Here is a 22,996-nt window from a genome sequence, read left to right as displayed (position 1 = left end):
AGGATAGAGCCTGTGGGCCATTCACAGCCAGTGAGTGATCCAACCTGGCTGAAGAACTTGATTTATGTGAAGGCATAGCAGATGAAATGGTTGGAAAATTTAACTTGGAACCGGGAAATAGGGAACCCAAAGTTGCAAGCCAAAAAGTCTGGATGGACTTTTGTGGGCATTGAACAATGAGAGTTCTGGAGAGGACTATGACTTGACTAAGGGGCAGGAGATATGCGAGCTATGTGGGAGATGGACTGGAGCAAGGAGCGATGATGGTCACAGAGAGGCATTAGAAGGTGGAATCTTCTAATGGCTTTTCTATTTTCAAACTATTCTACATGTGGACCTTAAAATTTTATGCTGTGGGAAATTTTTAAAATGAATGTTTATATAAGAAGGTTGGAAATTTTTAATTTTTAATGTGCTCTGTTCTCTCCTATGTCCAGTACCCTGTTTGAAAGCAAATTAGGTTATTAGGAGATGCATTAAATTTTTAAGGCTAATAGGAGACCATGAAAATAAAGAACCATGGGACTAGGCTAAATGACACTGGAAGTCCCTCACCCTAGGAGAGCAGGTCCCACACAAATGAGCTGGAAGGGACAAATCTCGACTGTCCTGGGAATTAGGTATATTAAGTAAAGGTTTTAAATAAAGTAATCATTGTTTAGTACTTAGAAATCATTGGTGTATGAGTTTTTGGTATAGAAAAATTTGACCAATAATTTCAATTGTTGATCTTTCAGAGAAGTGTATTGATCCTAAAGTTTACTTTTTCAATAAATATATGCCCTTTCCAAACACTTCTCACTTTTTTTTTTAATGCATTCATTCATTTAGTGCTTCACCAAACATTTATAAAGTACACACTCTGTGCCAGGCACTGAATAAGATATGGTGCTTGCATTCAAGAAACATACAGTGTAGGAAGAAAGGAGGTATGTGTTGAATATGATATTGCTGTAGATGTGAGATGAGCCTGTGGGACAGGACCCTAACCCAGACCAGAAGGTGTGTATGTGTGTGGAGTGGGTAATGAGGCTTTCTGGAGTATTTTATAACTTAGTTGATTTTGAAAGATGAGTAATAATTAAAGGGGTTTTGGAGATTTGGGGGTGGAGGGGTGGGGGGAGAGCCTTCCAGAAAATGGGCCAAAGAATATTATCTATTCAGGTACCAACAAAGTGTTAAGTAGAATGCTAGCCCTTAGGATGGGAGTAGTGAGACATGAAGCAGAAGGAAGCAGGGCCAGGTCATGAAGGCCTTTGGATATTCTGTTCAAGAAGAACAGTTATGAAGGTTTTTAAGGAGGGGAATGTTATGGTCGCATCTCTGTCAAAAGAAAGACCTGTGGAAGATTGCGTGCAGGAAGACAAGACGGGGGCTGAAGGTCTTTAGGAGGTAGTTGTAGGAATCCAGATGGGATATGAAGACCTTTAATGAGAAAATTCCTGAGGGAATAAGGAGAAGGGGACATGGCTTCCCTAAGAATTAATTATATATTAGGTTGATCTATGTGATTGCTATTTTGTGGGCACAAATGGTCAAATGGTAGAAATTTAACATGGTTCAACCTTATAAAGTAGTCCTGTCTTATCTGTGGGAGATACATTCAGAGATCTCCAGTGGATGCCTGAAGCCCTGGATAATACCGAATCCTACATATACTGTTTTTTTTTTTTTTCTATGCATATATGCCTTTTCACTTATAGGAAGCACCTTAAAGCTTTTCTTTGGTATATCTGAATTACCAGCATCACTACTCTTGTGTTTGGGGCCATTATTAATTAAAATAATGAACACAAGTTACTGTGCTACTGCAACAGTCCATCTGATAACCACAATGGCTATTAAGTGAGTATGTGGTGGGTAACTTAAACAACATGGATATGCTGGACAAAGGGACGATTTACATCCCCAGTGGGACGATGCAGAATGGCATCGGATTTTGTCACACTACTCAGAACTGTACACAATTTCAAACTTGTAAATTGTTTATTTCTGGATTTTTCCATTTAATATTTTTAGATAATGGTTGACTCTGGGTAACTGAAAACATGGACAGCAAAATCACAGACAAGGGGTGACTACTGTAGAAGCAATAGAAGTTGGGGGCTGGGGGGAGGGTGGTTGGGGATGATTTCCAGATTTCTGGTCAAGTAAATTCAAGAACTGGGAGGACCATTTACCAAGGGCCAGGACAGGAAGGTAATATATTTGAACTTGGACAAGTTGAATATGGGGTGACATTGGACATACAGGGTAGCTGTCTAGGAGAAAGTTGAAGGTCTAAGTGAACACAGGTTTCTTACTGTAGCCACCAGGTGCTCATCTGCCGTCCTCATTTTACCCTAAACCCAAAGTCCTGGCATGTTGTTTTTTTTAACTGAAGTGTTACTTTAGTCAGGTCATTGTCAGCCTTGTGGAACATTTCAACAACTTTTATCTAAACTTAGGAAGGTGTTAGAAAGAGTCCTGTGATGATAGACAAAGCAGAAGATAATCCGCCCCAGGCAGTGCTATCAGTGGAATGTATTTTCATCATTCTCGGGAAGTTCTGGCACAGTGGAAGCCCTGGGAAAGGATCCTCTCTCCTCCCTCTATCAAGTGTGAGCTTTGCAGGGTGGTGGGATTTACTCATAGGATTTATTCTCTAGCTGAGCTGTACTTAAGATCATCAACAGAGACCTCTTAATTGCACTTGGCTGTTTAAGAAAGAAAATTACATCTAATCTATCACAAAGACAAGAATAAACATATCCTGGGAACAGGTCCAATAACCTCAATGTGTTATCACACATGGAGATTTCATATGTGTGGGATTCTTTCCCTTCAAGTCTATCAAAGCAAATATACAGTTTGTGAGATTTAGGTCGGGGCCGAACATTTTCAACAGAGATAAATGAACTGGGGTGAGAGGCAGGAGTGGATAAGATTGCAGCAGACATGGTTAGGTGTTATGGAAAGCAAGGTTTTTCTTTATAGATTTTTTAAATTAATATTTTTTCTACATCTCAATATTGTCCAAAGATTTCAAAGCCCAGGGTGCTTTTTCCATTTGTTTTTCTCAGCTAAAACCTTTCTTTTGTTTATAAAAGTTGGTGAGAATTAAAAAGAAAACATGAGTGAGAAATATCAAAGTGCAGATACATAAAAAAAGTGCCTTGGGCTTTGTGGAATGGCCAAAAGGGATAGCTATACTTTTAAGTTCTTGTGTAGAAAGGCGATGATACTGAGAGTAATATTGTAGAGGAGAATACTGGGAAATTTTAAATGGCTAGCAGAATTCTGAGGGCTTAAAGTTTTTTAGCTTATGCAGTAATTTTTAAAAGAAGGTTCATTTTCTTCATAAATCTTTGCCACAATGTAACCAAAAGAAGACAAATGTCAGTAAAAAAAATTTACTATTTTTAGTATTTGCATGTTCTAATCCATGATAATTTCTAAGTAATGGTTAAAAAGAAAAAGATTCTTGGCTAAATAAATTTGAGAACCCCCTCAGTTAAATAACGTTAAGCAACTTTCTTCATTGCAGGATTTCTCAGAACATTAAATAAACAAATGTACATTGCGAATCTCTAAGATGAAGGAGGCTGGACATGATCTCCCAAACATTTAATTGCAGATCCCTCCCCTTCGTTTATTATAGTTTCTCACAGAGCTAACCAAGTGGTTCACAGAACAATCTTTGGGAATCCCTGCACTAATTGATGATAATATCTTGAATAATTTGTCGGCACTTCCTAAAAGTAAAATTAAATAATGAACCTGTCCTCAGATTTTGGACTCACTCCTTCCCTCCTTTCCTTCCTTTCTTCCTTCTTCTCTCTACGGGCAAGCAGAGGGATCATTGAGGAGGCTTAGCTTTGCCACTCTCTTGCATGCCGAAGACCACCAAAGAGCAATCAGTGATTATCCTCCAGTGTGTAGTCTGAGAAGTGTTTGCTCTTTGAACCTGTGTGAGGCTATTTGTTGACTGGTTAGAAAACCTGTTAACATTTTTCTTCCAAATCATTTTTTAAAAACCCCACAATACCCTTATGCGGGCCCCTTCCATAATTTCCCCCCATTTATTATCATTATTTCTGAAAGAAGGCCCTTAAAAAAAGTTGTGAAAAAGTCAAACGCGCAGATTAAAAGAGCAACAAATCCTTATTTTGGAATAAGCTGACACAACTGCAACACTGAGTAATGAAGAAAACCAATTCAAGTTGAACATAATTATGGACCTGGGAAGGAGCTCTGTACGAGCCATTGTACCAGCTTTCTGCTTCCAGACACGGTGGCTTGAAGCCAGAGAGGTGAGAACTAATTCTGTTTTACAACAGTTTCTACATGTGGGGGAGGTGGATTGGCACTGCCTACATCTTGCTGTAGCTGCTCTTGTAGCTGTAAGTAGAAAGGAAGGAAAGAGGCACCTACTATAAACGTGTAGCAGTTACTACCTTATTTTGATCATCAAAATCCTTTCCACCCATTCCTCTTGGCCTGGTTGATATTCCTTCCTTTCTAGGACCAGCTTCCTCTTGGCATCTCCCACGTAGTAATTCATGGTATGCTGATTGTTTCTAGCACTTACCTAGCACTTGGCATTGGCTAGTTCATGTTCTCTGTGAGTGATCTTTTCCTGGTGCTAATAATAGCCCTGTTCTGAGGGCTCATTATGTAACAAGCACTGTGCTAATAATTACTTTGAATGCGTTTTGCCATTTAATATTAACATCGATCCTCCAAGATAGGCACTCATTTGATCTCCATTTGACATATGAAGAAACTGAAACACAGAAAGTTTGAGTAACTTATTCAAAATGACAAAAGTTGGAAGATAAAGCCAAGATTTGAATCTAGTGTCTGTGATTCCAGAATCTAAATATTTAACCATTTTGCTGTGCTATATGATGCCAAATACAGTTGATTATATTCAACAGGGACTCAAGAATGATTTTTTGTTTGGTGGATTAAAAGGTGGATTGGCAGAGACTGGCATGACAAGGTGGCCTGGAGAGGAATTGTTGCAAAGGGAAAAGTTGCAAGAAATTGCTAGTCTGTTTTAAATGCTAAGGAAGCATTTAGACTGCCATGTGTACATGCGGCTCTATTGTATATTAACATTATTAAATTAATAAACTTTAAAGAAATGTTAATATGTACTATATTTTAATAATTTATAGCACTCTACATTTACATTAATCTTTTCCACCATATACATATATGTATTTTTCATAGTTGTATCAACGAATATGTATTTCTTTGTTTTCCCCTTTGTATCACTATATATTTCCATATGTTGGTGAATACTCAAAGAATCTTTGTAATTGTCACTTTTAATGGCTAAATAGCACCACATGGTGTTTGTGCAACTTAACTTGATTGGCCATTTTCTGTGGTAGACCTAGGTGGTAGCTAGCAGGCGATAGGTTTATTGCTTGGTCTGTGGTATGTTAATTATGATTTTAAAGGCTTTAGCTGGACTAGGTATGTTTTTCATGTTACTATAAATAGCAATAATGGTATGTTTGTGGAATTTTATAATTTTCAAAACATTTTCTCACTTATATTCTCCTTCGATCATTCCAAGAAACCTTACAGTGGAAGTGGAAATAAAAGCTCCGTGCAGCACCCAACACATAGATGTATAGCAGGAATTCTTGGGTGAATGCATGACTCAAATATGGGGTCCTAATGTCTACTGTAACCTCCTTCAAATGCATCATATAGTAATTATATCAAGGATCTTTCTTCTTCGCGTGACCCATTTTTTGGTTCTTATCTCTTGTTTTTCACCTCCTGCTTCATTTCATCTGATCCTATTCCATTTCTATATTTTTTCAATTTTCTAATGTCTTTTTTTTTTTAAAAAAATTGCTTGTTTATTTTCCATATCTTCTTCTTTTGCAATACACTTTATTTTCTTATTTCTCATCTTGTCACCCTATTTCTATTACTTGAACTATGAATTGCATATCCAATCTCTCTCCAGAACTTATTCTTCCAATTTGTGTTTTATTTAAGAAGCCACACTATCTGCTGAAGGATGATTGAATATTTGAAGGTATTTCTTTTCTTTAAACTTTTTCTTTCAGAAAAGAGAAACATGAACTGTGCTTAAATTGGGCCTTCCGAAATTAAAAAGAGGAAGTTGTATTTTCTTCTTCATGTGACTTTTACTCAACACTGTCTTACCTAGCTTTGGTAAGGGCAGAAGGATTTTACTCATGAGCTTTCAACTTGGCAGGGATCCCAATGGAGTCAGGATTGCTGTTACCTACATAAGAACCACAGGCCAGGGCTTGAACTGTAGAGAAGGCCTTTGAAGTTCTATGCTTAAAGAACATAGCTGGATTTAGACTCCTATCCTTTTCTGTAACTAAAGAGAGCAATACGGGTAAGGCTATACTTACCTACTTTTCTTACACACATGTATATCTCTGTGGTTTATATGTAATAGGCAAAATAGTGACTTAGATACAAGCATAATAATCAATGTCAATGTCAGTTCTGATCAGACGACCTACTACAGATAAAGAATAATTACTAATGTTTATTGAGCACTTACTATGTGCCAGCTCTTCGCCTCTATTATGGAATTTAATCCTGACTACAACAACATGAGGTTGGTGCTATAATTAGTAGTGTCTCCATTTTATAGCCTAAGAGACTGAGATTGAAGGCATTAACCATTTGACCCAATGTTTCACAGCTAGTAAACAGTAGAAATGAGCTTTGGAGCAGTGCTACTTCAGAGGACACACATGTGACCACTGTGTCATCAGCCTTTATCACCTGATCTAGTTCCAATAAGACCTTCTCTGCTTCTTGGCAATCATATTATTTACAACTCTCTTTGATGCTTGCCCACCGTGACTTTTCCATATGTACTTTCCACACTTTTCCTCAACTCAGATCTTCCTCAGATCAGTTTACATATTTTCTTTCTTTTTTGTTTAGAAGATTAACATAATTTGATTAAAACAACAGCACAGTCAAAAACAAAACAAAACAAAACAAAACAAAATAAAAACCCAGAAAACTCCCTTACCTTTTCTGCTCAAATGTCCTGTATCTTCTTCTCAATGCTTCTTTTTCATCATTTCTTCCTTGTTTCCACAGTTACCGTCCGAAGCCCTGGCCCTATTGGATGCTTCTCCCCACTCCACACCACCCCCTCCTGTGTGCCCGTGCACATTGTTCTTCCCTCCTAACTAGGGTGTCCTCAGCCAGCAACAGTTACAAACATCAAATAAGCATACACATTCAAGTCCCTCTGACCTCTTCTGAATAAATATTCTCTGATCCTTCTTTGCACCTATTGAATTTTAGGTGCGGCTTTCTTCTGTCATGAGCATCTCAAAGGAATAGTCTGAGCCTCACTTAATGCTCTGTCTCCCACTGTACCTTCCATAGTTCTTCACACCCAACTGATGTTCCATGAATGTTAATTGAAGCGAACATTCTCCTCTTCTGGAGGTAGACCAAGAGTAAAACATAACCTAATGGGAGGCTGGGTACAAGGCACTGAGATACATGGCCAGGAGTGGTGCTCATATCTCCTTGTTGGCAGCAAGAACTGGCACTAAAACTGAGGAAAGAACTTTGCCCTTACATTTGACACTTCCTCTCCATCCCTTCCGTCTTCAAATTGTCTGATTTCTTGGATCCTACCGCAGCCTTCTCAAAATATATATGAATTTACCAACAGTGGGTAGAAATCATTGCCCTATAACCTAAAGGTCAGTCTATTATAGGATTTTTTTTAAAGGGGGAGGTTGATTATTTTTCAGGGTCAGACAATAGCTACAGACACTGAAAAAAAGAGTTTTGTTTTGTTTGTTTGTTTTTACTTATTCAGAGCCTGTACAAAAAGAACACATGACTTTCAAGGGCTCATGGATGGCCTAGGGCCAAAGTCATGATCAAAAGGGGAAGAGAGGATGCTTCTTTTTCTGGATATTTTTCTGGGCTTATCTCACAAGTGGAACCCAATCAGTTTTAAAAATGGCATCAGAATTCAAATTCTATATATACACTTTAAGGGTACTAAATTTTGGCATAAAATCATTTCTTTTTTTCCTGGTGAGGAACAGCTACAAGTACTGATTATTTTAACTGCTTCCAAACACATTCAATGTGGTTGCATTAAAAACCTAACCGACTGACAGGATATTATTAAAAATATCACTGTGTGTCTAAATTTGTCTTTATAGATCATTATTTATCAGCTAAGGAGTCGCTGCCCCATAAAACCAACATCCAAAGCCATTGCTTCAACAGAACACATTTACTTTAATATCTTCAAGCTTTTTCGACTTTGCTCCAAAGATATGAAATAAGTCACTTCAATGCCTTGTGCTTCCATCCATCATGACTGTGTGTAATCCTCACTGATCCTCGAAGCAGAGCCTTTGTGATTTGAAGAAAGAGTCAAACAGTGATGACCACATGTAATTTCCTCACAGCTTCAGGGTGGCATATTAGAGGATACTGCAGCTGCTGAGTCAGAATATCAATTTTTTATCTATTTAAATTTTTAGCATATTTGCATGCTGTGCATATTTAGAAAACAAATGGAATCCAGTGCTTGCTTAAAAACAAGAAATATATTTGTTTCAACTGAAGCTAATACTCCATTTCCAGGCTCCCTTGTAATGTGTTCATTAATTTGTTTGTTTAAAGTGCTAATTCTCTGGGTTTGTTAGCAAGCAGCCACATAGACAAACAACTGGAACTCCATCTGCCCTGCCCCCCCACCACATGCTTATTTTATACCAGCAATCTGAAACAGGCTAAACATTAATGTATCCTGGGTCTCTCATCTTTTCTTGTCACCCTTAATGAGTCTTATGTTTAAAGACTCTTCACTGTAATTGAAATAGTGACAAATAAGGATTTACTTACTGAGGAGTGATGGGAGAGACGGCCTCCAGAATAACACTGTTTTTAAACATTTAGTGGCTGCACACTCACCATTTAGACATATTTGAGGTTAGCTTCCTTTTTTTTTGATCACAGACAGGAAAGTCTGAGACAAGTGCCTTACTGCACAGATGGGGCTTTTAAGATGAGACTTTAATCCTTACTGAGGCTGCTAGATCGGTAGGTTGGAAACTCAGTTCCCCTATTTTAGTAACTGTGACAGTATAAACTTCTTCTCATGTGTCCTTTGAAATTGTTCCAAATACCACCTGTGGAGAGGAATAGGGACAAAAAGTGGAGCAAGTAGGATTAAGGAGGAATTTACTCTGTGGTTTGTTGACCTCTCTGAGGATATTGCCATTTTCAGGACACTGACAGCTGTGCTCCTACAATGTAGATACAGTGGATATGAATTAAGATTTGTCAGATGGTCGCTGCCTACCAAGAAGAATTCAAGAATTGCCTCCAAATTAGCTTAGTTCTCAGAAAATGTGCTCACAGATTTTACTGTGCATGAAGTTACTGGTGTCATAGCAGTTCCCCAGGACACATAGTCACCTCCTGTAGTGCCTGGAGATGGCTCCTACCACCTCTTAATCATGTTCGATTGTATAATTAATATACTTGGCTAATCATGGAGATATTTCTCTCTTTGTTATTTCAAATTATACTGACAAGGCAGTTGTAAATTGTCACACCCATGGCCAGGTAGTGCCCTTTCCCTCCTGGCATAAAGTAGATTTTGAAAACCAGGTGGTACAACCCTTTTCATGAGCCTCCAACTTCCTAATTTCCTCATATTATTATTCCAATATTTTTTTTTCTTTCATTCAACAAATAAGTAGGGGCTAGCTGCTAGGTACTACTGATTTAACCAAATTCTACTTTGCTTTCATTTTTAAAGGCATTTTAGAAGCTGACGATTTGTGAAAGGGTTGTATTTGGCCATTGCCTGGAAGACAATGGCCCATCCAGGTCCTGCATGGCTCTTGCAGCCAATTCCCACACAGTGTTCGTGCCTCAGCCTCCTCTGGGAGCCTTCTCTGCCTCCTGCACTGACTCAATACCCATGTTATAGACTCATGACTCTTGTACTGATTCTGTTAGCATTTTGTGGAACGTTTGTAACAGTTTCCTGGCAGTCCTGTGTCTTAATGTCTGCTGTACACTCTCTTGTTGCTCATCCTGATGTGCCACCATCTCTACTGCCCTGTGACACAGGACTCAATTTGGAGACAGTTCTTCTTAAGGAAAGAAGCACAGCCCAAGTCGACTCTATGATTGGATTCTGACCACTCCACTGGACTGCCTCCAGTCTGTTCTGTGGGAGGGGAGGGCAGGGACAAAGCAAATGGTCTCTCTGCTCCTTCTTTCTCTTTAGCTTGAAGGGTTTTTTTTAGATTTGGGTGCCAAGGTGGAACATGTGGGGTTGTATTGATGGTGGAGGGCCTGGGTCTTAGCGCCAATACACAGTCACTTTTTTTTGGTTCTATTTTTAACCAGTGCTTAGCCTTGTGAATTTGGTATCTGTGAAGTCTGCTTCCGATAACTTTCTCTGGGACCACATGATGGCCTGTGCTTCCTGGTCCAATGAGAGATGGTTACAGTGGGTGAGGAAAGAACTCACTGATTGACATTATCAAATTATTGTTTGGTTACACATAATACATACTCAATTATCATTATATATCCAGGGTCATTTTTCTCTACCATACTGAAAGCTCTTATAAGTATAGTAAATTTTGAACATTTTTGTTGTTCAAAAGAAAAGATTTTTTAAATGTTCAACCTTATGATGTAATACCAGTTTTCATTAGTCAAATTAGCCAAGATTGTTCTGCTATTTTTAAAATCTTAGTGCAGGCAAAGTTAAAATGAAATAGTCTCAAGAATGGCTCTTAGAGATGTAAATTGATACAAGCTTTCTAGAAAGAAATTTGTAATACCTATTAAGAATTTTACATTTCTCTTCAAGTCTGTAGTAGCTAAAAGTGTATGCTCTGGCATCACTGTGAATATGGCATGTGTGAGCAATTGTTTTAACATCTGAGTCTCAGCTCCTCATATTTAAAATAGGGACAATAACAATGTCTATTTCATATTTTTAAATGAGATTATATATTTATATTAATTAGTATAGTGCTTAATGTATATTCAGAGCTTAATAAATGTAAGCTATAATAATATGAATTGCACTCTTTTTGACATTGTCTTTTAGGAAATACAATTGACCCTTAAACAACATGGGTTCAAACTGCATAGGTCCATTTATATGTGGATTTTTCCACTAAATATTCAGTTGACCTTCTGTGTCCTTGGGTTTTACAGGCACAGCTGGAGAGTCAAGGATGTAGAGGTCTGGCTGTATACATTGTTCTATGCCATTTTCTATAAGGGACTTGAACCTCCTCAAATTTTGGTATCTATGCAGAGTCCTGAAACTAATCTCCTATAGATACCAAGGAATGGTAAAAGTGTTTGGGGAGTCAAAAGTTATATGCAGATTTTTGATTTCATGAAGGTTGGCACCCTTAACGCCCATGCATTGTTCAACTGCAATCTAAAATGTTTCAAATTCTTATCATGGTTTTAATGATTAAAGTGGACAAATTGGAAGTAAACGTTCAAGCTATAAGAAAAATGGCAACATTTCTTATTCAATGCTGGAATATGCATCCCCTAAAAACAATGTTTACAAAGAGTCCCTGAAGACATGTGGAAATGCTGACTAGTATTGAGTAAAAAGAAAAAAAAATTGTATAGATAATAAAAAGATATTACATGACAACATTTAATATATTTTCATCTATATAAAAATCTATATGTGTAAAATTGTATAGAAAAAGAACTCAGAAAAATGTTAATGTTGATATTTCATCTGAAAAGCCTACTTGGGGTGATTTTTATGCTTATTTATACTTTGTGAAAATGTTCTTCATTTTTTTCCCATGGCTCACTGTAGTGAGAAAAATAAAACTCTAAGATCCCTGTTTGAGTCCCACTCAGCCCCTCTCCTGTGTAGATCATGGTGGCTCCCTGAGCTTGCACCTGAAACTTACATGCAGGTGGTGCCCAGTGGACTGGACACTTGTAGCTGTCATGCCTGAGTTCTGTAGTCTTCTCCCGGGAACTATACTTTTCTGATTGTAAGTCATAATACTGGTATTAATTTTCAAGCCCTTGTTGCTATGACTTTTGGCCACTTTCCCTGTACATCATTACTCATTTTGAGCTCTCCCAAGGAATTCTCTCCTACAAAGAGATTTTTACTTCAAACCTCTCAAGACAAAGGTGTTTCTTACGTTTTAAGAATTTATTTTTCTTTTCTGGTTGGTTTAAGAAAAGTCAGTCAACCTTCAGATTGACTTTAGAACATATTTATTTAAATGGTCTTCTGTTGGCAGCTTGTATACGACAGAGTTGGGATGGGAGGTTAGCATGAATGTATTAATTAACAGGAGACTCACTCATATTGTTGTTTTGGAATGAATCTATTCATAGGATTGGATGTTCAGTATGACTTTTAAAACCATGGATGAATGAATAAGGAATGAATACAGGTAGTGAACAAAAAGAGTTGGAATCTAACTTTCCAGACTCAGGTAGTTACAGTCTTGTGTATAAGATAAAACTATAAACTAACTTGGATCAATGTGACGATCTGGACAATCTGCAGTTGATTGTGTTATATTTTCAGGTATCATTTATTGACTTCTCCTCGTCTTTGGGTACTTACTCCATCATGCAATGTGATACGTCTGGTGATTGCCCCGATGCCTTCCTAAGACTTAGCATAGAGCCATGGAGAGAGGCAGAGGCCTTGAAATTTTTGAGTCTTCGAAACTCTTAAGCCCTTTCCACTGGTTCTAGTAGCTGCATACCAAAATATGAAGCAAATAGCCATGTTTGGTTTAAAGCCTCCAGAGAATGAGACTCAATTATGAGGACAAAAGAAGTTGAGGACTGTGAAGAATCTCTATACTTATCAGGTGGTCAGAGGTAGGGAATGAGAACCTGGCCAAGAGAAGCCCCAGGACAAAGCATGCTAATGGGGTCAGAGGGTCTAGGAGGAGGGTGGCCCAAAGTGTCATGTGTTGCAGAGATTTTAGGTAGGTTAGGAATAAGAAGAGGCCATTAGATTTGGTCATTAAGAGGCAGGCAGAGGCATTTTTAAGGGCAATACCACAGTAGGATTGTGGAGGTTGAAGGCAGATTACGATGAGGTACAGAATTAGGGAGGCAAGGAAATTGGGTGGTAACGAGTGGTAAGAGATGGGGTGGTTGTAGAGAAAACCTTTATGAGGGTAGTTGAGGCAGAACCTGTTTGGAGGTTGAGGTCAAAGAGAGTAAGGAGAGATGAGTGTAAAGTGAAATAATGTTGAAATAATGTTGAAAGTTGGATCAAGAATGTGAGTGGTGGAATTAGCCATTTTATCCTGTGAGAGAAGAAATAAAATAAAAATGGGTAAAGACAGATGTTTTGAGGTTGACAGGAAGGAAGGTGCTCATGCTTGTTGGGGTGGGTGAAGTAGAAGATGAGACAACCTGGCAGGAGGTGGGCAGGTTAGGGGCGGTGACTGGAAAAGAGTAGAAAGGCGTTAAAGCTGCCAGGAGAGTGGGAGGGAGTGTCCATAACCTACTCTAGCTTCCTTTAGAAATAATTACTATATCTTACTCTTCATTTTAACAGCTTTTAGAGATCTTGAAGATAAGACAAATCCAAAAATATTTATTTATTGTACCCACAAAATAGAGATCTGCTTTCTCTTCAAAGCATCCCCAGGTGATTATTCTTTTTCGTTTCTCTAATTGCACATTAGAGAAACCTTCAGTTAGATGCAACTGGTTTTTAGACCACCGAACACCTGCAGATCCTGTTGATGCATGCCTGAGCCCAGAACTCTCTGTAAGCACTGGCTTTAAAGAGGAAAAGGCCATGACTTTTCAAATAATGGTGCCTTGAATCAGTAATGTTTCCCAGGTGTCCAATCCTAACATGTACCCGTTCATTAAGGTAATCACAAAACACGGTCTCTTCCATTTGCTCCAGCAGCTTTCGAAGCTTTTTAAATCTCCCTTTTGCACTTGTAAGACTATGTTCCTGGCACTGTGAGGAAGGTACAGTAAAAGAGAACAAAAAGGCTGGCATTGTGTGGAAACCATACACTAAATCAGGAGAAATAGCCTCCTTATCATATTTCTCTCAATATAGTCATGATTGCCATTATAATTCACTGAAGGGCTATCATGGGGATTAATTTGACTCTCAGGATATCCAGAATTGTTCTCAGTATTGGCAAAAGGCTGCCTGTAATTTGAAACTCCCAAAGTTCAGAAAAAGGTCAGGAGCTGTTAGTTTGTGCACCACTAGAAGAGTCAGCATTTTTGAGGAGGACAATTTGGTTCAAATTCTGGAGTGGCTCTAAAGCCCTAGAAAGACTTCTCGTGTGGGCAAGTGGGCGCTGGTTATGGAACTGGGATCTACTTCTTGTGTAGGGAACAAGTCTCAGATGATCAGCAGTTAAGAAACTGTATCACTAAGGGTACAGAAAGACCTCTTTTAGCAGATTTCAGGTCTAGGCAATCTGTTCAATGACAGGATCTTTTAGCCTTAAAAGTCACTAGAAATCACAATCTCTAGCTAAAAGACTGAGATGAAACAAGACATTTCTGGTCCCTAGGTAGGGCATTAGCAAGTGCAAACCGTGCTTTGATTCCTACAGGGGAAGATGGAAAGGCCAATAACCAGAATTCTTTCTTCTCTTTTCTGGGGTCTTAATTCCTTTTTCATTTTGGTGGGTAATTCTGGATTCGTGGATTTTTTTCCACCTTTGAGATAGAGAATAGTAAATGGGACTTGAAGGGCAATTACCACTTGAAGAAGGACAAAGGATGTTTTCACCTAAACACAATCAAGTTCCTTAATTAAAGGATGACTGTTATATGTGCAAGAACAAGAGTCAGTGCTGGCCATACCAGATCATTTGTCTTGTGGCTTCAATCACACCTGGTACAGCAGAACTTCTGTGAGCTATATACTGGGTCATGGAAATGAATTTTCAACTCGTAACTCTTCTTCCTAAGTTTCCCTCTAGTTAAAAACTAAAGTTTCCTGCCAGCTCAACCCAATTATCTGCTAACCTCAGTCCTTCCATACCAACCCCCGAGATTGGTAGACTGACCCTGGAAGAAGCCATGTGGGGGCACTGAGCACTGCTCAGGAGCCCTGGGAGTGGGGGGCATGCTGTACTCAAGTTTTCTGAGCTCTTGGAGAAAATGGAGAGAGCACTGATGATGCTGTTTCTGTGAGTCTGTCAGTTCTTTCTGTCCCCCTAGCAAGTAGGTATCACATGCTGCCCTAGTACTTGAAGGTTGTTCAGTGAGAATGGGATGAAAACTCGATTGCCGTTATGGGCCTGGCCATTTGGTTAAAACCTCAAACACACAATTTGCACAGGTCCCAGGCTCCTGCTTTACTGCCATATACTGCCTTTGGGCTACTCTGGCTGTCTGTGCAGCAACAGTGGTAATTGCAATTCCATCTGCCCTTCGGTGTAATGATGAGACGTAGTGCTCATATCATCTCTGCCTTTTCTCTGCCCCCCTGCCCTCTCCAGACTGCCATCCTCTGTGCCAGCGCTGTGCAGCTGATCTCCACAACACTGGAAGCATCTGCCTGAAGTGCCAGAATGCCCGGCACCTGCTGCTAGGGGACCACTGTGTTCCCGATTGCCCTTCTGGATACTTTGCAGAGAAAGGAGCTTGTAAAAGTGAGTAAGTGCTGGACACAGGAGCTTCCAGTGCCTCATGAGCTTCTCTTTGGGGCAATAGCTGAGAAGGCTGGAACTTTGAGATAGAGGGAGAGAGCGAGGGGGAAAGAGAGAGAGAGGCAGAGACAGAGAGAGACAGTGAGAAAGAGAGAGAGTGGAGAGAGCATGCGAGAGCAAGAGCAGGGAGCACACTGTGGGATTATAAACCAGACCAGCTAATGCTCTCAGTGTTGGGTTTTTATTAAGGGCTCTTAGGATGCTGCTTTGGAAGGGAGTTTGGCTTCATAGGTTCTTTTTGTGTCTCTTTTCCCTCTGCAGAATGTCACTCCTCCTGTAGAACCTGCCAGGGCAGAGGACCCTTCTCCTGCTCCTCATGTGACACCAACCTTGTTCTGTCCCACCTTGGCACCTGCAGCACCACCTGCTTTCCAGGGCACTATCTCAATGACAACCATTCTTGTCAGCGTAGGTTTTCAAAAATGAACTTTCTCTCTTTTCCTGTTCTTCCGAAGTCATCAAAGGAAATGTGAAGTTCTTGCTTCTAAATTCTCACATAGTAACTTTCATTTTTATAAAAGGAAAAATTAGTCTGCAAATGCATATGGATGCCATTAGCTGATTATAACTCAGATACCAGCTTGATTAGAAGTGCTAGGCTGGGGGGTCTCTGCAAGTACCAGCTGTGATCTTGGGCCAGTTATTTACCCTCCCTATTCTTTAGTCATCTCAAAAAATAAACTGTTAGTCTCTTTCACCTTATGGTTTCTCTCAGCAATTCAATTCCAACATCCTGAGAGAGAGTGGGTTTTGTTCTAGAACATATCAGTGAACACTTCTCTGGATTTAATTTGTTTCGACATGTATTTCTTGCATATTGACAATGAGCAAGACTTGACATGCTGCAGAGCATTTAGTTTCTGCCCAAACAGTAGTTATTTTGTCTTGCATGAATGTTACTTGTATAGATGTCTTATTTTTCAAAAAAGTCAAAATACGATTAATCGCCTGAGTCAGGAAAAACAAAAGTTAGGATAAATTAAGGAAAGGACAAATCTGAGTGGAAAAAATTAGGAAATCTTTCACAGATGAAGGAACGCTTTTGAGATAGGCTGAGGTGGCTTATTTTATCTCAATCACTGAAGAGTCATTTGCAAAAAAACTTTTGTTATACTTTCTCATTTTGAAAATGACAGTTAACAAATACAATGTTAACATTTCAATTTTATGTCCTAGGAAGTGAATGAATTATTGAGTAATGGTTATGAAAGTGGGCTCTAGAGTTGGGTAATTAAATTTCAAATTCCACCTGCCACTTTGTGACCTTGAGCAGGTGAATTAAGGCCTAGGCCTCAGTTTCTTTTTCTATCAAAGGGGGATTATACTAGTACCTACATCTAATATTATTGCACTGAGCACAGACCCCCAGCATAGAATAGACTTTCAGTATAGCCCTTGTCAATGTTGTTATCAATATCATCAGCATCACTCAGAATGAGAGGCAAACCAAGCAATAGATATTTATATTTTATAGATAGAAAGATATTGCTAACTAATCAAAGTTAGTTTATTGAGACATTTGCAAGGATTTGCATTTGAAATGAAGTTATATGGAACTCACAATTTAGCATCATTTGTTGAGATACCAGACACAGAAATTCCTTTTTGAACTGATGAAAAGATTTCTTTACTTTTGCAATGAAATCTTTGCTTAGTATAAATCAACTGGCTGCCAGAATCCACAGATTCTGGAACACAAGAGACGCAAATAAAATACCTGCACATTCTATTCATGAGCAAGAGAGTGTCAGTGGAGAAATTGTGACTTAGATTTATCAGGCTCTTCACATCAGTGGAATCACAGAAATAAAAGTCCAAAAGAAAAGTAGAATACTTTAGAAGACTATAGGTGACAAAAATATGTTGCGTTGAAATACTTTTCTTCGGGGAAGCTTTTGCCTTGGTGCAGCTTGATCTCTGCACAAATGCGTTTGCCATGACAGCATGTAAATAGGATTTTATAGACTTTACATTAAATTAAGAATCTCCTAACGTTAGTTCTTTGCTAAAGCTTAAGTTTCATTCTTTCTTTCTAAGATTGAATAAAGCATGCCCCTAAGTTGGGATTTTTGAGTATTTAGTTTGTTAAAAAAAAAAAAAAAGTCCCTTTCTAATACTCATCATTATAGACAATTATAGGCCTGACAATTTTAGAAATTATGTAGTAAAGGGCTTTTAAGAAAATATGATCAGTATTAAGGAGTGGTAACTATATGTTAGAAGAAAGTGAGCACTGGAGAGCTATTTAGATTCTGATTATGGAAACCCTTAGAAATTACACATGGAGCTCTAAAACTTGAGGAGGACTAGCTGAGGTAGGAACTTTTAAAAAGAGATGATAAATGAGGTTCCCAGCACTTGCAATTATAGTGCTTTAGAGTAGGAAGAGAACTTGGGAGCTACCCGAGCCAACCTGGCTCCCAATGCAGAGATTCTTTCTCACTTCCCCCGACATACTTCTATGGATGAGGAAGGAAGCCAAGTCTTTTTTTTTTTTTTTTTATTTGGGGGAGTCTGCTAATGTCTAGTGTTTGGCAGTTCTTTCTTATCAGCTCTAGAACTTCCCCCTGTAGCAATATAGAATAAGTCTCCTCCCTCTTCCACATGATTACCTCCAAAAGTTTGAAATTAACTGTCATCTTCCACTGCTCTGCTCCAGGCAGAACTGGAGCCAATGGAGTATTAAGTACAAATGGATGACCATCTCCTAGAGCTGCAATAGTCAACAAGCCTATTTAAGACGGAGAATGGACTTCATAAGCTGTGAGATCCCTTCCTCCTCAATGAACAGTGGTTAAAGTACACCCCTGCTTCTCTCACTGGTTTCTGGTCCACTCATCTCTTCCTTCACTGTCCTATTGGCATTTTCCATGGGGTCAGTGACCTCAGAAAACTATACCTGCTACTCCAGTTATGATCACATCAACATGGCTGCAATAGGACCAATACCCTGTGAGGTATAAATGTCATATGATGGAGAAAATGCTCCTTACCCACATTCTTCTGATGATGGAAGCTGAGAACCAGATTGCCTTGGAGAGGGATGAGGGGTTAATGAGAGAGGAGGTGGGGTTCAAAAAGAAGTGGTTGAAGCCTCGTGCTCCTCAGTGTGATATTATCGCCTCCCTCCAAATTCTCTTTTAATGTTTCAAAATGCTCAACATGGATCCATTCCTTTTGGGGGGCTGAGTTATGTAACTCAGTGAGGGGGTGAGTTATATACATCGAGGTTCCAAGGGAAAATGAAAGACTGTATAGAAGGATTCAAGAAGATAAAGGGAGACAGAAGCTTGAGGAAGTAAACTATAGGAAACTCTCAGCTGGAAGGACAGGGCATTAACCTGTCACTCCAGGCTGAGGACTAGCATTTGGATCCCATTTTTCAGCTCCATGTCAAGCAGAGAGATCCAGCTGACATTTAGGTTACGTGAGGGCTCGTTAGCTTAGGATTGTGTTAGTTTCTTTATTAACCGTATCACACTTTTAGTAAGCTTTTAATTAACCACAATTCTTAGATCATTTTTTATAGGAATTGCTGTCTAAGGTCTTCTGTATCCTCTATTTATGCAATTAGTTATAAATCATAAATGCAGGAGTTATAGCTTTGTTTATTTTATCTGATTACTTTTAGTTTCTGGCTTCAATCGACTAAAATAAGTGAGTTATTCTTTTCGGCTAGTGAAACTTAACTATGTGCATTTCCTATATAGATATATATGGCTTATTTAAATATCATTAGAATGATTTCTGTTTTCATTAAAGTCATTAGTAAAAATATTGATCAAGTAAAAAATTAAGACTTGATTATAATACTCCACTAGACATTTCTTTTACCAGTTACAAATATTTACTGATCCCTTTTTTAAGTATTCATTTCAACCATCTTCAGAAACACCTTCAACTACTAGACCCCACTTTATTTTTATATTCACAAGTTTATCTTTGGACCCTTGGTCAAACATTGCCAAAATTAAGATACACTGTGTATGGAAATCCTAACCAAAAAATCGAAAAAGTTTAGTCTCATGTAAGTTTCTCACAATTAAAATTATTTTTTAATTATTCCCAAAGTATCTGAAAATCCTGTCTAGAATTTTTCTAGGACCTTTAATCACAAATCCATAAACTCTAATGAATATTTTATACCAATAGCTTTTCTTATAGATGAAACAAGAGGATTTTCTTTTTATTTTATAGGGAAGTAATTTGCCTGCGCTGTGCCTCATGTTTTAATATCTCATTGATCTAGACTCACATGATCACTCTCTAGACATTTCCTTTGATATATACTTAGAGAAGACTGCAGAATGAGGCAGAGATGCTAGTGCTTGAGTATATATACTTACAAGACCTGGCTACTTTCACTTACACAGCAAGTGTTTCTTGAACACCTACAATATGATAGATAACCAGCTAGGCGCTGGGACTATTAAGAAGGAACAAAACAAACCTGATCTTTACTTTCATGAAGCTTATGGCTTAAAGGATACAGGTGTGAGATAATCAATTACATGAAAATAGTTATGTATGACATGAAAGAAATATACAGGATGTTATAAAAGCAGTAACTAAGAGACCTAGTCCAGACTGGAGCGCCAAGGAAGACCTTGAAGAAGAGACTGAAGAATCAGTAAGAGTTAAAGAGACTTGGAGATTATATTGACAGGATTCAAATAGGTGTATTAAGATTTCTAGGTGGAAAGAATAAAGAAAATGATGGAAGAGCAATATTTGTAGAAATGAAGGCTGGAAGTTTTCTAGGATTGAAGAAAAATATGAGTTCAAAGATGAACTTCACCTCTGAAGCCTGAGTAGTATGAATGAAAAAATCATTCCGGTGGGTACATGGAAAATAAATTGCGAGGGGGGTCACACTGCATACGAGGCTATGGTAGTAGTCCAGAGGGAGATGATGGCTTGGATGTATTGATGGCATTTGTGGCTATGGAGAAAAGCAAAAAGTTTTAAAAATTATATAGGAGAGTTCCAGTAAATAAGATCCAGTGAGTGATTAGATTAGGAGTGAGGAAAATGGGAAGTGGCGGGGGGCGGGGGAGGGGGGGCGGAGCAGGGAGAAGTGGCATCATCAAAATAGACTTCCAGATTTCTAGCACAAATAGCTGAATAGATAGAGAAATGCCAATTACTTAATTAGGGGAGATGGAAATACAATCAGATCTGGGGCTCATCCCTGAATGCCTGAATTGAGGGGCTGCTAAGAATCACAACAGGGAAAATCAATAAGCTAGGTCACCTGTAAGTTTTTTGTATCTTATAATATGGTATTTCTTGAGCTCCACAATAATCTTGATGCCTAATTTTAACCTTGGAATCACATCAAATTCTGATTGTACATCAAAAATTATAGGTGGGGCTTAATTCCTTAAGTCATAAGGTTCAAATAAAATCTCTGGACTGTCATTCCAGAGATCTTGGAATAAGTATAAACTCCACTGCTGAGTCAGAAGGCAATTTGGATATAAAATTTCCATTCTTGCATTTGTAATTTATCTTTCCTGGAAAAAAAAGATTACCTTTTTTATCTTGAAAAATAAGACTAACATTTTCTATTTCTGTTGATCATGGGGGAGTGTTATGGACCATAATTAAATAACAGGTTGGAGAAGGCTGTGTTCCTTCGAAGCATCTGTCCAGGTTTGATCACTGCTTCAGTATTTGCAATTGTAATCATCTGGTCATTTTCTTTCTCTATGTGCTCAGCATGCAACACACATTGTAGAAGCTGTGATTCACAAGCCAGCTGTACCTCCTGCCGAGATCCACACAAGGTCTTGCTCTTTGGGGAGTGTCAGTATGAGAGCTGTGCCCCACAGTACTATCTTGACTTCTCCACCAAGACATGCAAAGGTAAAGCTCTTCTGAATTGCACAGTTCTTTCATTCAGTGATACCCCTTTATGAATGATGTTCAGTCTCCCACATTGGGAAAATGCTGTCATCATACATTTAGACTTGGTAGCAAGAAGTCATTATGTATGCATGTATTCATTTATTCATTCATTCATTAATTTATTTGTTAAACAGCTATTTTTGAGTGCCTACTATGTGCCAGACATTGTACAAGACATTGGTACCTAGACCAGGGGTGGCAAACTGGAAACCCTCAAGTTGTATTTAACCCACATAATATTCCAATGTTTTAAACTTTTTAATATTTGCCTTTAAAAATCAGAAAATTTCACATACAGAAATTGAGATTTTTTCCGTTTCTTTTGGGAAAAATCAGAAGATCTAGCAATACTGGATTTGCATTCCCAAAATGCAGCAGTAGCTGGAAGATGAGTAATTGTCATTTTCATTGGACAGAACATGATTTCTTTAGGTTGCCATTCTGTCACACTAGGCCTATTTCAAAGATTTACATAACCTTCCTGAGCTCTGTAGGCACTTGCATTTATAACTCTACATTGCTAGACTCTATGCTTAATGAGGCCAGGAGATATTTCTAATTCGGTCATCTCTGTTTAACATACTAAAATGAATAAAGACATAGTCCCTGTCCTCAAGGAGTTTATGACCTCAAGGAGTTTTGACATTAAGGAGATAATGTCAAAAACCAAGTGTCTTTTTTCTTGTTCTCCAGTGGTTAGAATTTTGGGGGCTTTTGCTCTTTAAATGTCAGTGTTTAGCCAGAGGGAAAGCAGAGTTAAAGGATGGATTAGCCTTGCTCATTTTCTGTTTCCCTTCTCCATTCCTCCATTCCATGTTTCCCTCTATCTCTCTCAGTTCTGCCAGAGAAGCTTGGGCTCGGATACGGAGGTCAAACATCTGTCAAACAAACTTGGGATGCTTTAAGCCTTTGCAAAGTTGCACATTTTCTATTCCAAGAAATTCTACTTGGTTGTCAATTTAGGTGATCTGCTGTGCTCAAGACCATGGAAGCTTTTCTGTTTTGTTTGTTTGTTTGTTTTTTGGTTTTTGGTTTTTGGTTTTTTTCCCCCCTTCTAGCAACTGGTTGTTAGTTTGTGGTGAAAAACAAAATTATCACAAATCCTCCCTGTTGTAAATGATTTCATAACCATGCTGACAGTTTTTAAGGCACTGTTTTAGGCATGTTCCCTCAGGACTGATTTAGCCAAATAAATGAGTGAGATTAACTTTATAAATCTTCTTGGAAGCACATGTACTGTCTTGCACATTTACCTGCTTTCCTGGGACTTGGAAATATTGCATCAAGAAAGAAAGGTGACTAATGAGAGGTTTCCTCAGCTTCTTAGTGGGAAGGGAAGGTGGGGGTGAGGCAGC

General features: G+C 38.6%; 1 protein-coding gene across 4 annotated transcripts in view; it reads left to right on the top strand.

Annotated features, from left to right (window-relative positions):
* FRAS1 (Fraser extracellular matrix complex subunit 1) overlaps positions 1-22,996 on the top strand; it is a 404,163-nt gene that overhangs the window by 233,612 nt on the left and 147,555 nt on the right. For all 4 annotated transcript variants that reach the window (XM_016154420.2, XM_016154419.2, XM_036227812.1 and 1 more), the window contains 3 exons: positions 15,522-15,674; positions 15,993-16,139; positions 21,453-21,599. In XM_016154420.2, the coding sequence (XP_016009906.2) occupies positions 15,522-15,674; positions 15,993-16,139; positions 21,453-21,599 (447 nt within the window). The remainder of the gene's footprint in view (positions 1-15,521; positions 15,675-15,992; positions 16,140-21,452; positions 21,600-22,996) is intronic.

The sequence above is a fragment of the Rousettus aegyptiacus genome, unplaced genomic scaffold (assembly GCF_014176215.1).
Source record: "Rousettus aegyptiacus isolate mRouAeg1 unplaced genomic scaffold, mRouAeg1.p scaffold_m13_p_10, whole genome shotgun sequence".
In the NCBI taxonomy this organism is placed as follows: Eukaryota; Metazoa; Chordata; class Mammalia; order Chiroptera; family Pteropodidae; genus Rousettus; species Rousettus aegyptiacus.
This window is presented reverse-complemented; position numbering and strand designations above follow the sequence as displayed.